General features: G+C 65.4%; 6 protein-coding genes across 6 annotated transcripts; 3 read left to right on the top strand and 3 right to left on the bottom strand.

The window, feature by feature from the left end:
• Positions 1 to 190: 190 nt before the first annotated feature.
• INO1 (Myo-inositol-1-phosphate synthase) lies at positions 191 to 2,043 on the bottom strand (the record flags this gene model as incomplete). Its single annotated transcript, XM_069351196.1, has 3 exons — positions 191 to 1,601; positions 1,658 to 1,739; positions 1,845 to 2,043. 3 exons carry the CDS (start codon positions 2,041 to 2,043, stop codon positions 191 to 193), a joined length of 1,692 nt encoding a protein of 563 aa, XP_069211582.1.
• A 2,093-nt stretch (positions 2,044 to 4,136) lies between these two features.
• Q8F55_002601 (uncharacterized protein) lies at positions 4,137 to 5,372 on the top strand (the record flags this gene model as incomplete). The annotated part of the gene is made up of 4 exons (XM_069351195.1): positions 4,137 to 4,191; positions 4,230 to 4,384; positions 4,427 to 4,568; positions 4,606 to 5,372. 4 exons carry the CDS (start codon positions 4,137 to 4,139, stop codon positions 5,370 to 5,372), a joined length of 1,119 nt encoding a protein of 372 aa, XP_069211581.1.
• Positions 5,373 to 5,448: 76 nt separating this feature from the next.
• Positions 5,449 to 6,640, bottom strand: Q8F55_002600 (uncharacterized protein; the record flags this gene model as incomplete). Its single annotated transcript, XM_069351194.1, has 2 exons — positions 5,449 to 6,387; positions 6,491 to 6,640. 2 exons carry the CDS (start codon positions 6,638 to 6,640, stop codon positions 5,449 to 5,451), a joined length of 1,089 nt encoding a protein of 362 aa, XP_069211580.1.
• A 1,229-nt stretch (positions 6,641 to 7,869) lies between these two features.
• Positions 7,870 to 8,946, top strand: Q8F55_002599 (uncharacterized protein; the record flags this gene model as incomplete). The annotated part of the gene is made up of 1 exon (XM_069351193.1): positions 7,870 to 8,946. The coding sequence occupies one exon, from the start codon at positions 7,870 to 7,872 to the stop codon at positions 8,944 to 8,946; it is 1,077 nt and encodes a 358-aa protein (XP_069211579.1).
• Positions 8,947 to 9,078: 132 nt separating this feature from the next.
• Q8F55_002598 (uncharacterized protein) lies at positions 9,079 to 10,320 on the bottom strand (the record flags this gene model as incomplete). The annotated part of the gene is made up of 4 exons (XM_069351192.1): positions 9,079 to 9,784; positions 9,833 to 9,954; positions 9,998 to 10,172; positions 10,211 to 10,320. The coding sequence occupies 4 exons, from the start codon at positions 10,318 to 10,320 to the stop codon at positions 9,079 to 9,081; spliced, it is 1,113 nt and encodes a 370-aa protein (XP_069211578.1).
• A 395-nt stretch (positions 10,321 to 10,715) lies between these two features.
• Positions 10,716 to 12,364, top strand: Q8F55_002597 (uncharacterized protein; the record flags this gene model as incomplete). Its single annotated transcript, XM_069351191.1, has 10 exons — positions 10,716 to 10,762; positions 10,800 to 10,859; positions 10,907 to 11,013; positions 11,049 to 11,140; positions 11,175 to 11,345; positions 11,380 to 11,505; positions 11,547 to 11,991; positions 12,030 to 12,048; positions 12,084 to 12,284; positions 12,322 to 12,364. The coding sequence occupies 10 exons, from the start codon at positions 10,716 to 10,718 to the stop codon at positions 12,362 to 12,364; spliced, it is 1,311 nt and encodes a 436-aa protein (XP_069211577.1).
• Positions 12,365 to 14,694: the final 2,330 nt, after the last annotated feature.

Here is a 14,694-nt window from a genome sequence, read left to right as displayed (position 1 = left end):
ATCTTGGGATGCTCGCTGCAGTGCACGCCTCTCGCCTCTCGCAGGGGTTATCCCATCCATAAACACTTGGTACGAAACGATTCTAAGAGACAGAGCGAAGAGTACTTTTCCAACCATTAGGGCACGACCACCTAGCCACGGCATTATAGCACGAGCCATTAAGCCACAACCCGGTCACAACATCACGAGTCTACCAGATGCGCGTGTCGAGGAGGAGGTCGGCCTGGTGCTCGAGGCCGAGACACGCCTTGAGGAACTGCTCGAGGCCCTGGCGCTGGCGGTTGAGCGAGTTGACAACGTCGGTGCCAGGCTTGACAAGGGGCGCCTTGAGCATGTAGCTGAGGAGCGACAGCACGCTGTAGAGCGGCTGGAACTCGCCGGCCTGGCCCTCCTTGGGGATCTCACGGTACGAGACACGGGTGAGGAGGTCGGCAAGGATCGCAAGGTCAAAGATAAGAGGAGTCGCAAGGAGCGAGTCCTCGCACTCGTTGAAGATGTTCATGACGTTGCGGCCGCCCATGAGGAGCTCCGAGTAGTACTCGTCGATGGCACGCTTCGAGTCGCCGACGGCGGGGACGTACTTGATGACAACAATGTGGTCGGGGTGCTCGCCCTTCTTGACGGGCTCGCCAGACTCCTTGGAGAGGTCGGCGGCAGTCTTGTAGAGCACCGGGTTGGCGGCGACCATGTCGTCAACAACCGACGACTTGGAGATCTCCTTGGAGCGGAACTGGCGCTGCGACGACAGGTTCTTGCCGTCGTTGTTGCCCAGGTGGTTGTACGAGGCAATCGAGAGGGGCTTGATACCAGCGTTGACGAGGAACTCGGCAATAACCGACTTGACCTTGGTCTGGCCCGACTTGAAGTCGTCACCACCAATGAACGCCTTCTTGTCCTCGGCAAGCTCAATGCAGCCGGGGACGAACGTGTTCTGGGGCGAGCCGTTGATGAAGGGCGAGCCCTCGAGGATCGAGGCGACGGCGAAGATGGTCGAAGGCGAAACCTCCTCGTGCGAGGTCTTGATCGACTTGAGGAGGTTCTCGGCAGTGTCGTTGACGCCAGGGATGATCTCGGCGTAGCGCTCAGTGTTGGCAGTCCAGAGGACGACAACATTGTCGAGCTGGTTCTTCTCCTTGAAGTCGCGGATGTCCTTGCGGATCTGCTCGAGGTGGGCCTGCTTGTCCTCGCCGGGGATCAGGTTGTCGGCACGGTCGGCCTGGTTGGCGGCGATGAAGTCGGGGTAGTAGATGGAGGGAAGGGGCTTGATGGTCTCCATGTACGGGAAGAGCTGGCGCTGGAGGTCGTAGTCGAGGACCTTGCCACGGGCCATGGCCTTGTCAAGCGGAAGGCTCGAAATGTCCCAACCGCCAATGACAAAGTCGTTGGGGTGGACCATGGGGAGCATGTCGCTGATGGGGACATTGACCGGCTTGCCGGCCTCGTCGGTACCGAGGCTGACAGTCGAGGCACGAACAAGCGAGCCAATGTAGTTGGGCTGCTGCTCGCCGTCCTTGGTGTGCCACGAGATGCCGTGCTTGTTGGCAAGGTTGGTGGCGACGACAGTCGTGCCGTTGTTACCGCCGATACCCACAAGGAGGAGGCTGAAGGAACCCACGTCAGCAAGTGTGCACGTTCCTTTGTGGCAGCCCGAACATACCCGACGCGGCCGACGTTCGTCTTGGTGAAGAACTCGAAAGTCCTCTCGGTCTTGGAGACCTTCAACTTCCCATCCGCGGCTTCTGGGCGATCGTCAATGGGCGCTCCACACACGTTTATGCTCCACAACGCGGGAGGCTGCGGACCACGCAGCCCCACACGCGTCGCGTCGCCCCTAGAATACTCACTAACAACGTTCGCGCCCCGGTCGGTGAACCGAGCCTTGATGCCACCGTTCTCGTAGACCGTAGAGTCACTGTCGACCTGGATGAGGCCGCCCTCGGGGGCACGCCTCGCGCTGGGGTGCACCTTTGACTGGTCGACCGAGCCGTTAGGCAGGGCAAACGAGTCGTGGTGACCGTTGACGTGGAGGGCAGTGGGAGACATTGAATAGAAAGAGTTGCGAGGGTCCGAGGGTTGAGGTAGCAAATTACTGGGATATAAGAGTGGGCGCGGCGGTGTGCTTGATGCCGCTGTGGAGGGTGTCAGTGTCGGACCAGGTGGCTCTCACACGACCAGCCTGCGAGCGAGGAGAGGACGCTAAGAGAGAGTAGTAAACACGTACCGGTAGGAGTTGTGAGCAGAGTTGAGGTTGTTTGAGAACATTAACTCCTTGCCAAGGGCGAAAGGATGAGCGATTGAGCGCGATGAATGCGCGTTTGCGTTGAGTTGTTGCGATGTGAGTGAAGGGGGGTGGAAGAAGAAGAAGAAAGAAAGTCGGGCTTGGGGATTTATTTGTATGCGGTGGTGTGCGGTGCTGGGCGCTGGGCGCTGGGCGGTGGGTGGCATGGTGTCATGGACGGGTGAGTGGGTGAGGCAGGGCCCACGCCGCGCGGCCGCCGCGGGGCGTGTGGATGCCCCTCCCAGGGTAAAATGACTGCCTAGCGCGTAGCGGTGGGGGCCACCCAGTCTGCGCACAAACCACCACCGCCGCCGTCTCCCTCTGCCATTGCACGGCGGCCGAATCATTCAGTCGTTTGGCCTGCCCCAACGGCGCTCCGAGGGTCGTAGCTGCAGGTCCTGCTGGGGTGGGGGGCGGCGGCGGCGCGGTGGCGCGCGCGTCCCAGCAACGAACCTCGTCGACCCAGCCAGACAGACTGCGCAGGTCGTCGCGCGCGCGTGCTTGGTTTGTACAGGCTCTGCAACAAGACTGTTCTCAGGGGCACATCAGTCACTCTGCATTGCCCTAGATTGGGAAATTGTGCGAGGGATTGGACCCGGCAGACCCGCAGCGCGCGGGCGGGTGGGCGGCCGGGCAGGCGGACGGGTTCGGACAACCCGCGATAGCAGACGTCGACGACGACGCGTGTCAACTCTCCCCAGTACATTTTGGGCTTGCTTGGCTTGCATCATCACGCAACACTGCCGTCCACCGCGTCGCTCGACAGAGGCACGCACGCAGCACGCACAGTGGCACAGCAACACACAGCACTGCATTGTTTTTGTTGTATTGGCTTTTGCTTTGGGTGCAGAACCGCGATTGCAACGACGGCGGCCCCATCAGCCACGAGCCAGGGCCGGGACAGCCCAGGCATACTATCGGCCCTATCATGTCCCCGAAGCGGACGTCTGAGACGATTGATTTGATTTATTGGGGACAGACAGCAGGGCAAGGAATCATAGCCCGGCTTGCCGCCAAGGTGCCCAGACTGTCCACGCTGGAGTGCGAGCAAGTCACGCAGCTACGGCGCTCGGTGGCGGCGAATGAGAGGGGTGTCGGAGGGTGAGGGCCGACGAGGAAGACTGGCGCAAGCGGGGTGCAGAGTCCGCTCACCGCCGTCGCAGCTTGACTTTGCACTGCCGAGGCGTAAAGCGACGTGGCACTGGCCGAGCGTGCACTGGCCGTTGAAAGCTCGCAATGGAGGGGCTTGGCATGCGTTTGAAACATCTCGACAGCCGTTACCCTCGTCTCATGGCCAGCACAAGCAATGTGGCCCGTTGGCCTCTTGACATTGCAAGTACTACACCGTCATGCCTCGAGCCTACCTACCTGCCTGCACCGCCTCCGCTACAAGCAGCTACACAATAGCGTCGCGTCGCATCGTAGAGGGCGAAACCCGCAACCACGGAATCCTACCACGTTGTTCTTGTGCTCTCGTGTTTGGAAGAGGCAGTGGCCGAGTGGACTTGCAGTCACCGAGGCCAAGCGGCAAGTGGCCGAGTCTTGCACAAGTCTGCACGACAGCACTCACGACGCTGCCCATTATCTCCTCATGCCCCTCCTACAACACTGTGCACTCTCTCAATCGCCGCAGCAGCTCTGTAAGCGAAGAGGCACTATCAATGTGGGCCACCGTGGGGGGTGGTCTTCTCTGCGGACACTGTGCACGCTGCGGCGGAGGCAAATCACTCCGAATGTGTTTGGTGGAGGTAATCCACTCGACTCGGCCCGAACGCATCCCTATACAAAGGCCGTGCATGATCTTGGCCTTTTCCAACTCTCGCTTCACTCCCTTGTCTTCCCCATCTAGCACTGCACGATGGCACCCCTCACACAGGTGGACAACCTCGAGTTCCTCGTCCTCGTGGACAACTGTGAGCAACGATAGCGAAGACGACTAGCTCACGCCCAGGCGTCGAGTGGATCTCGACCCTTCCCCCCGGCTTCAGTCATGAGATGCCCCAGCACCTCAACGACCCAGAGGTCACGTACGACGAGCTGACCGGGCTCCCTGTTGCCAAGTTCGACGATTTTTGCTGCGGTGCCCACGGCCTGTCGATTCTGATTGTGCGTGGGCTGCAACCCACCTCGCCAGCTGACGCCCGCCAGACAACGACCATCGGTGACAAGAAGTTCCGCGTGCTGTATGACACAGGCCCCGAGCCGCTCTCCATCGACCGCAACGTCAAGGCGATGAAGGTCAAGCTCACCGAGCTCGACGCACTCTTCCTCAGCCACTGGCACCGGGACCGTGAGCTGACCATACCTCCTGGGTTAGCTGACGCCAGACTCGGGCGGAATCCTGCGTGCTCTCGAGCTGCGCAACGAGCAGGCCAAGGCCGAGGGCCGGACCCTCACGCCTCTTACGGTCGACCTGCACCCCGACCGCCCTATTCGTCGCGGAATTGCCCCTCTGCCGAAGAGGATCCCTACTGCCAACTTCCTTCCCGACCCGTCTTTTGACGAGATCGCAGCTGCTAACGGAGTGGCAGACCTGCATGCCGAGGCACACGAGATCCAAGTGAACGGCAGCACGAGCGGCATCGGAGTCTCGGGTGAGATTCCCCGCGTGCAGCCCTTCGAGCGCGGCCTCCCCGGCGCAGTGACGTGGATGGCGGACGGCGGCGACGAGCCGGGCCAGGGCGGCTGGTGCACCGACGAGCTGATCAAGGACGAGCGGTACGTCGTCATCGACGTCAAGGGCAAGGGGCTGGTCATCTTCTCTGCGTGCTCGCACGCTGGCGTGTGCAACGTCGTCACGGACGCCGTCAAGGAGTACGGCAGGCCAGTGCACATGGTCGTTGGCGGGTTCCACCTCGTGCCGGTCGAGCAGCAGCCGGTCAAGGAGACGGTCGACTTCCTCGCGCGCCGCCTGCAGCCAAGGCCAGAGTACGTGCTTCCCCTGCACTGCACTGGCCTGGCACCACGCGCCGCCCTCCGCAACGCCCTCGGCGACGCGTGCATCGCCGCTGGCGTGGGCATGAAGGTAGTGGTCACGGGCGACGAGGCCGCCGAGGCGGCTCTGGACGCGGTGGAGCCCAAGGTGATCGCGTAGCCGCCCGCATTGTCCCGCAGCCGGACCCCAACACACACACATGCACTGCCCATCACTCTCATCTCTACTGATCTATTTACTCCTGCTTGACGTAGTTGTCGTTGACGAGGACGTAGCGGTAGCGGGCCTTGCCAGCGGTCATGTCGTTGACGGCCTGGGTGGCCTCCTTCATGGGCCTCGTCTCGATCCAGGTGCGGACGTTCTTCTCGAGCGCGAGCTTGAACATGTCCTCGAGCTCGGACGGCGAGCCGATGAGCGAGCCCGTGATGCTCTTGCCGGGGAGGAGCGCGCCGCCGATGTTGGGCAGGCCCTTGTCGGGCACGCCGACCGAGATGAAGTTGCCAAACGTCTTAAGCAGGGGGAGGTACAGCTCGTTGAGGGGCATGTCGTTCTGGTCGCTGGTGCAGAGGATGATGTCGAACGAGCCCTTGTGCTCCTTGAGCACGGCGTCGACGTCCGACGCATTAATGTAGCCCTTGGCGCCGAGCTTCTCCGCGTCCCCCTTCTTCCTGTCCGAGCTCGAGATGGCGTACACCTCAGCGCCGAGCGCAGCGGCAAACTGCACGCCGAGGTGGCCCAGCCCGCCGATCCCAATAATCCCGACCTTCTTCCCCTCCGCCGCCCCGTACCGCTTAAGCGGCGCATACACCGTCACGCCAGCGCACAGAAGCGGCGCCGCCACGGCCGAGTCGAGCCCCTCCGGGATCGGGATGGCAAAGTGCCCCGCGCCCTGGTAGTAGTCGGCGTACCCTCCCTGCGTGTAGGGCTGCACCGCGTCGCCCGTCTTGCCCTGGTACGTGCTCAGGTAGGCGCCGGTGCAGTAGCTCTCGAGGCCGGCGTTGCAGTTGTCGCACTTGCGGCAGCTGCCGCACTGGGCGCCAAAGCCGACGCGCGCGCCGAGCTTGTGCGCAGTGTTCTTGCCGGCGCGGACGACGCGGCCGACAATCTCGTGCCCGACGATCGCGGGGAACTGGTCGTGCTGCCCCCAGCCGCAGGTGATGTAGTGGATGTCGGTCTGGGCAAGCGAGCGAGCGTCAGCGAGCGAGCAAGGACACCGCCGGGGGAATCAATCGCCAGACGGGCAGGTGAAGGCCACAGCAGCCACCAACGCAACTCACCCCGCAGATACCACACGCCTCGACCTCAATCACGACGTCGTCCTCGGTGAACGCGCGCGGCGTGTACGCCGTCTCGCGCAGGTCGAACGCGTTGGCCGTCTGCTTGACGAGCGCGGCCTGGCCGGTGAACTGGGCGGGGATGGCGGTCATTGCTGCGTGTAGTGTGTGGGTGGGTGCTGTCCAAGAGGCAGCAGCAGCAGCAGCATCTTATACGCCGCCCGCGCCGCACCCCACCCTCGCTTCCACCTCCACCGGATCACATGGGCGCGGCGACATTTCTCGCATCAGTCATCCCCACCCCCCCTCCACCCGTTTCGTGCGCCAAGACTGAGCAGTGGGCAGAGTGGGAAGCTTAGCAGCTAGCGAGCTGGGCTGTGGAGGCAGCTGCCAGCCGGGAAGCAGCGGGGCGCAACCTGAAGATGCCGACGTCTTTTTCTTGTTATCGTCCACCTCCATCGACAGCCTCCACCACCTCCACCAGTCCACCAGATCGTGGTTCGCTCCTCCACCAAATTTTAAACGCTACGCGCGCGCAAGCGAAAATTACTCACCACGCGACGGCGTGCTTGCTCGCGTTGCGCAATCCCGCATCCCGCTGACTAACGGCGCGAGACTGGGCGAGGGTGCAACTGCGCGTCATGTCGGCGCCGCTGCGCGTCCGCCGACAAACTCGGCCCCTGCCGAGATCGGCGCGCACTTCGGCGTCCGCGGCCGTATTTCCGGCTTATCGATTAGTGGCGGGCTTTGTGGCGGTGGCATTCGCCGCTGGCCGACTCGGAGGTACACGCTAGCAGCGAGCGATCTATGGCGAGGACCGGCGTCGCGCCGGCCCGTGCGTGCGCGTCGAGCACGCGCACGACGCACGAGTGGAATGTGGAGAAGCGAGCCGTCATCTGCAATCGTCCCCCGATCAATCCCCCATCCTCGCGCCGCCATCTCGGCGGCGGATCGCGGTGGATCGCCTGGCGCCGCACGGGCCCCTCGCGCGTTCCCTCCCCCGACCCGCCCCCCCCCCGCCCACAGACGCATGCCACGCACCCAGTGTGCGCCGCACGGGCCACCGCCGTCGTCGTCACTGCCGATCCGCGCCATCCGATCTGTCGCGAGTGACCTCCGACCCCAAAAACAAACACGCAACGCCTCCTCCTCGCACTCGCTTCTCAGCCACAATCCAAGTGTGCCGCCGAGCGAGAGCGAGCGAGCGAGCGAGCAAGCCCTCATCGCCATACTTAAGGGCGCCGCCGCACCCCTCCCCTCTCTCCATTGTTCCTCACCCCTCTCCCCCTCTCCCTCCCCCCTCCCCCGCCAAAAGTCGCAGCGCGACCGACACAGCGCCTTCACCCCCTGTCGACCTGCCCTCCCGTCGCCTCGCCTCCACAATGAAGCTCGCTGCTGTCGCCCTCCTTCCCCTCCCCTTCCTCGCCCTCGCGGCCGCCTCCCCGCTCCCAGGCTACTGGCGCGGCGGCGAGCACCACGACGGCACGCTCACCCTCGCGAGCTGGCCCCGCGAGAAGCACCGCCACGGCGGCTGGCACCGCGGCGCCGGCCGTGGCCGCAAGGGCTGGCGCTACGGCGCGCACGGCCACGACCACGACAACGGCTACACCCCTGAGGCCGCGCCTACCACCACGACTGTCACCGAGTCGCCCGTGTACTCTGCCCCCGCGCCCACGGCCTCCCCCTCCGCCGCCGAGGAGGACGACGACGACGTCGACGTCGAGGAGTGTGACGACGCCGAGTCGGCCGAGTACTCGGCCACCGCGTCCCCCGCCCCCACCCCGACTCCCGAGGTCGCGCACGAGGCCCCGGTGACCCCCGCTGCTGAGGCGCCTGTCGTCGCCGAGGCCCCTGTCGTTGCCGAGGCGCCTGCCGCGCCGTCGGCGGCCGGCCCCGACGCCCCCGTCCTCGCGCCCGAGCCCCCCGCCTCCTCCGCCTCCGAGACCTCCAGCGCCTGGGCCGCCCCGACCCCCGAGGCCGAGGCCCCTACCCCGTCGCCCGAGGCCGCCGCCGAGACTCCTTCGTCCAAGTCGAAGAAGCCCAAGCCGACGCCGACGCCCACCCCTGAGGCCGTCTGGTCCGAGCCCGCCCCCGAGCCCACCCCCGAGCCCAAGCCCGAGACCCACGGCAGCAGCCAGTTCTCCGGCCCCGCCACCTTCTGGGACGTGTACACGCCGTCCGACAACGGCGGCTTCGCCTCGGGCGTCGTCGCGTGCGCCGGCGTCAGCCTCGACGGCTACACTGTCGCCCTCCGTACCGGCTGGGACGGCGGCGCGCACTGCGGCAAGCAGGTCGTCATCACCGACACGGCCACTGGCAACACCGAGTACGCGACTGTCGTCGACATGTGCGCCACGTGTGACGGCGACGGTCTCGACCTGAGCCCCGCCCTGTGGAACAAGCTCGCAAACGACCAGACCCACCTCGGCATCTTCACCGCCAACTGGGGCTTCGTGTAGAGCGTCCCCACTTTGTACGCGCCCGAGGGCGAGCGCTTGGACCGTGTCCGAGCGAGGACTATACTGCTGTGCTGTGCCCCGCCTCTGGTCAGGTAGATGAGTTGCATGCACAGTGGCCCAAACGTTGCTGCACTACGCCTTACTGATAGTCACCCGCACGGCGCGGTGGTCGCTCCAGCGCCCCTCCCACCCGTCGGCGTCCCCCTCCTCGACCCAGTTATCGACCACGGCGTACTGGCTAAACTGCCAGCCGCCGCGCGCGCGCTCGCCCCTGGCACCCTCGGCAGCGAGCATGACAAAGTCGATGCGCGTCGTGCGCTCGCGCCCGGGCGCCGCAAAGCCAGTGTACGTGTTCTTTGGGCCGTAGGGGCGCGACTGGGCCGCGTGCCGGGGCCCCCGGGCCGCGAGGTGCGTGTACGCATCGAGAAAGGAAAAGCCCGGCGCGCCAGAGGGCAGCGGGGCGAACGACGTGATGTTGCGGTATCCGTCCTCCGAGTCGGGCGAGTCTGGTGTCAGCGGGGTAGCACGGCGCAGCTCACTAAAGTCGCCGAAGAGGATGACTGGGCCAGCCGCCGCGCCCTTGCCAGCGTCTGCCCCCTCGACCTCGTCGACGAACGCGCGGATAGCAGCCCGGATCAGCAGGCTGCTCTCGGCGCGCGCGACCACCCCCCGGTCGTCGTAGTGCGTGCAGACGGCGTGCACGTGCCCGCCCGCGGCGTCGGCCAGGCTCAGCAGCGTCGCGATGCGCGTCTGGGTCGCGTCCCACCCCACGCTGCCGGGCACGTCGGGCGTCGGCGAGAGCCACACGCTCTTCCACTTGAGCAGTGTGAAGCGGTCGCTGTGGCGTGAGCTTGGTCCGAGCCGGTGCCCCACTGCTTCCACTCACGTATTGAAGAAGATCGGAGAGTACTCGCCCGCCTGCTTGCCGTCATCGCGTCCCACGCCGACGTGCGCCCACTTCGGGCCGAGCAGTGCCGCGAGATCGGCCAGCTGGGACGCGTACACTTCCTAGATTGTGGTCAGCTGGTCTGGGCAAGCAGTTCCCACCCACCTGGAAGCCGATGAGATCGAGGTCGCCGGTGGAGAGGAGCGCATCGACCAAGCGGGAGCGGCGCACGGCCCACGCCTGCTCGCGGTACTTGTCCTCCCATGGCTTTCTCGGGGCCGGCGGCACCGCGCCGGCCGGGGGGATGGGCGTCGGCGTCGCGCGCTGCCCGTCGTACCGGCTGCGCCGAATCAGAGGCGCGCCGCAGTTCCCACTCACACGTTAAGCGTCGCGACGCGGATCGGTGGGGGCGAGGTGGTCATGTGGCTTGTGGACACGCGGAGGGTGCGGATGTCGCTGTCGCTGCCGCTTGTGGAGATGGTGACCATTGTTATGGGGACTTGTTGACGTTGATGTTGGACGCGAGCTGGGGGTTGCTGCGAGCTGCGAGGGGGCCGACCCGTTCGGGTTCGGGTCAGCCGGCCGTCGCAGGCTCTCCACGCGTCCCACTTCTTCTCTCGTCCTAAGCGAAAAACGATGCGTGCGACGGCATTCCTGTTACTGGAATCGCTAGGACATGCATGCATTGGGCCGTGAGCTGTCGTGCCGCTCGGACTGCGGTCTGCAACTCCCACCCAGCCTTGCCCCTGACGTCAGAGTTGCTTGAATGGAGCCCCACGCCCCCACGTGGCACCTTGACGACCCAACAGACTTCCGCATCTCGAACACGACCCAAAGCCACCTCCATCTCCTTTCGATCCACTCGCAACCGGCAGCCAGCACAATGGCGCCGTCAGACCCGCAGGATGCGCAAGATGGCGACAAGGACAAGTATGTGCCGCGCCGCGCCGCGCTGACGTACTCGCAGGAAGAAGGGGTCCATGGACAACGACTACTACTTCCACTTCTATGCCTCGCTGCAAAATCAGTGCGTCGGGCGGGCGTGCCCAAGCCGCGAGCTGACGCCGACACCAGGGCCAACATGATTGGCGATGTGAGCCGCACAGCGACGTACCGCAAGGCCGTGCTGGGCAACGCGGCCGTCGCGATCCGGGACAAGACGGTGCTCGACCTCGGCGCTGGTAGGGCTGCGGGTTCGGCGCGAGCTCACGCACAGGCTCGGGCATCCTCTCGTACATGTCTGCGCAGGCGGGCGCGAAGCAGGTGATCGCGCTCGAGGCGTCGTCGATGGCGGACAAGATCCAGATCGTGCGTGTTAGCGTGGGATGGCGCTGACGCCCAGCTCGTCGACCAAGCAAACCGCGGCGAGGCCAACCCCCATCTCCAGGGCAAGATCCGCATTGTCCGCGGCATGGTCGAGGACAAGAAGGTGCAGGCCGACGTGCTGTCCACGGGCAAGGTCGACACGATCGTGTCCGAGCCCATTGGCGTCATGCTGCTGCATGAGCGCATGGTGAGTGCGCTCGCCAGAACCCCGCTGACCCCAGGTGGAATCCTTCCTCCTCGCCCGCGACCTGTTCCTCAAGCCCGGGGGCACCATCCTCCCCGGAAAGGGACACATCTTCTTCTGTCCATTCTCCGACGAGGGGCTGTACAACGAGACGGAGCAGAAGGTGGGTGGCCTGGGCCGGGCGTAGAAGCTGACCCCGCCCAGGCGCAATTCTTCAACCAGACGCTGTTTGGCACCGACTTTTCGGCGCTGTACACCGAGGCGCGCAACGAGGCGTTCGCCCAGCCCGTCGTCGGCATCTTCCCGCCGACGACGCTGATGGCGACGCCGTGCCCGCCGACAACGTTTGACTTTTACCGGTGCGCCATCTCCGACCTGCTGGATTTCACCGTCGACATCGACTTTGTGGCCACGCGCACGGCCATCATGCACGGCCTCGCGTCGTGGTTCGACCTCGACTTTGGGCCCGCCGACGCCGAGCAGGCGCCCGAGGACACGGAGGAGGACCTGCTCGAGGCCGAGGCGTGGAACTTTCCCGTCGCGACGTCGGCGTGGCCTTGGCTCACCAACGAGCCGCCGCTCAACCCAGGGCCGGCGCCCGACCCGCCGCGCAAGGGGCTCAACGTGACGCTGTCGACTGGGCCGAACGGTGCGTGACGAGATAGCGGTGGGCACTGACCCGAGCAGCGACGCGGACGCACTGGCAGTGGGTTGAGGCTGGCGTGTTTAGCTGACCCCCAGACAAGCCCGGCTGCTCCTCCCCGAGCCCCTCGCGGTGAACCGAGGCGAAAGAGTAGTCGGCACTATCCGGTTCAAGGTCAACGACTCGCGCTCGTACGACCTGTCTCTCGACCTCCGCGTGCACCGTCCTGGAGGCCCGACGGTCGAGCCCGACCCGCTGAGGCGCAAGACGACGTACAACCTGTCGCAGCAGACGTTCAAGTAGGTGCAGGGTGGGGAGGGTGCGCGCTGACGCAAGCTACTCGTACACTGGTGAGACGGCTGTGCCAGGTGTGGCGTAGGGTGGGGTATGCTGTCGTACGCTGGTGTCGCCAGCTAGCGGGCGGCGTGTGTACGAGGGTGCTACTGTGCGAGGGTTGCTTCCTCATCTCGGTGTCTACCATGACCACCTATCGCAGCGCCAACACATATGCCGCTATAGATTGCTTCGGCCGCGGGTGCCAGAGCGAGCCACTTCAGCGGCGGCGCATACAGGAGCAATCCCGGAGAATGCAAGCATGCCGGCGCCCGGAGGGCCTGGCGCTCCGCCCGGAGCGGTGCGGTGCACGAGTCCCCGTGCCGCCTTGATAAGGCACTGGGCATGCTGAAACAGGGAGTCGGGAGCAACGGTGTGGCGGTTGCAGGCGGGGCAACCGCTAGGGCAAGCGTGAGAACCAGCCAGTACCTTAGGGCAATCAGAGTTCAGTCACCCATCATCGGCGGTGTCCTCGTGGTGTTGCGCAGCGTGTTCCAGACAGAAACGGGCGCGCGTGTTGCTGCAGAGCGAGCTTGTTCCACGGCCGCGGTGGGAACGCACCGACGAGTACGAGTACGAGTGGCAGAGTGCGCCGCTGTCCGGTCCGAAACGCCTACTGGCGGCAATGGGGCGCTGGAATGGACGGGCGGGCGGCGTACGCCGAGCCGCGGCTCGGGGCTCGGGTTGAACCAGAAAAGCAGCTACGCTAGTGCGAGTCACGCAGTGTGGCACTGCGCACATGAAGGCTGGTGCAGAAGCCGGTGCCAGCATGTAGCTGCTCGACCAGCCCACCGGCCTGTCTCGCAACAATGGCGGCGTGGCGCCGGCGCCGTCGCCGGTGGACGGCCGCCAAGTCCGCTGCGCACACGTGGGAAGAGGGTGGTGCTGCCCGCTGCCTGGCGCTTGGGACGGCGCTTGCTGGACGCGACCGACGCCGAGGCGGGCGCCGACAGAATCGCGCGCAGGCACGTGTTTGCGAGGGACGTTGCGTGGCCGCAGCGGCCCGAGTTGTGAGTCATATCGCGCTCGCGTGATTGACGCCGGCAGCCCCTGCCGCGCCGCACATGGCTGGCTGCGGAGCTGACATCATTCGTGGTCGGGGGGAGCGGGGTGCCGAGCTGCACGCAGCACGGCAGGCACTGGGGCTTGGGCTTGGGCTTGGAGCGGCGCGGGCTGTCGGCCGCGGTGCGCTCGCTGCTGTCGACTCGGTGTCTGCAGTGTCGTGGCGCGGTCGCCGCCGCCGCCTCGACGCCGCCGCTGGCCGAGACACGGCGAGATCCAACTCACCCCCCTGCACCGTGAGATCCCACTCACTCCCCCGCTCAATCAACCTCTTGCCTGTTGCACCAGCCCAGCTGTACGTGTACACGTGCGGCCGACGCGTCGCCCGCACCTCCCCCGCCGCCCCCGCCGCCGCAAGTCACTCCGTGCCGTGTGGCGCGCGCCCGGCATTCAGCCTCGGCCGCCGTCGTCGCGTCGCGCCGAGCGCCGCTGCCACCGACTGCCACGCCACAGGGAGGCGAGCCAGATACATTCCGCCAACAAGTAGCGCCAGCCAGCGCCTTGTCTCGGCATACTCCCTCCCTCCGACCCCGACGCCCGATCCCCCCCCCCCACCCCGCCTGTTCCAAACGACGGCCGCAGCATGCACGCTTCCCTGGTCGTCGCCCAAGACTCGCCCAGAGCACGCTAACCCACCCCTCCGCACCCTCCGCTCCTTGGCGCGCGGCACTGAGCCAGATGAATGCTTAATTGGACCCTCCTCGCAGGGGAACTGTTGCAAAAAGCGACATGCCTATTCGGTCGAGCCGCGGCCCAGCCCTCGAGCGCGAGCGATCATGCGACTGGTACAGCGCCAATCAACGACATCACCCAAGGCAAAAGGCAGGCACGCCGCAGTGATGTTGCTTGTCGACCCCTTGCCAGTTCCCAGGCAATCGTCGCTGCCGCCCGTCGTCGTCACTGGGCCCCGGGCGGCAGGCGGCAAGGCCACACTGTTTCCCCGGTGCCCCGTAAGCGACGTGGGAGCGGGGTTGTGAGTGCATCGGATCGGGCGTTGAACGCTGTTGAATGCGCTCGCTTGATGCTATCTTCCTCTATCTCTCAGCCACCATCTACATTGTCATTGTTTTACTGCGCCGTGCTTCCCACATGCATCTGTTCCAGAGTCATCTCTCGTTCCAAGTCTGTCAGGGTGCTGCCAGAAAAATCAAATCGAAAAAAGCCAGGTTCCTAGCTCACGAAAAGCGTTCCGGGTCTGTCGCCTCCCCCGCCCGCTGCCTCCTCGCCCCGCGCCGGCACCCCCCACCCCGCGTCTCGTGCCCCCGCGCTCCCTTGCCCTCACCCCCCTTTTCTTGCTCTCTTGCCCCGTGCCGT

The sequence above is a fragment of the Vanrija albida genome, assembly GCF_041260175.1.
Source record: "Vanrija albida strain AlHP1 chromosome Unknown contig_2, whole genome shotgun sequence".
In the NCBI taxonomy this organism is placed as follows: domain Eukaryota; kingdom Fungi; phylum Basidiomycota; class Tremellomycetes; order Trichosporonales; family Trichosporonaceae; genus Vanrija; species Vanrija albida.
Note: the sequence above shows the minus strand (reverse complement) of the source record. Positions and strands in the feature narration are given on the sequence as shown.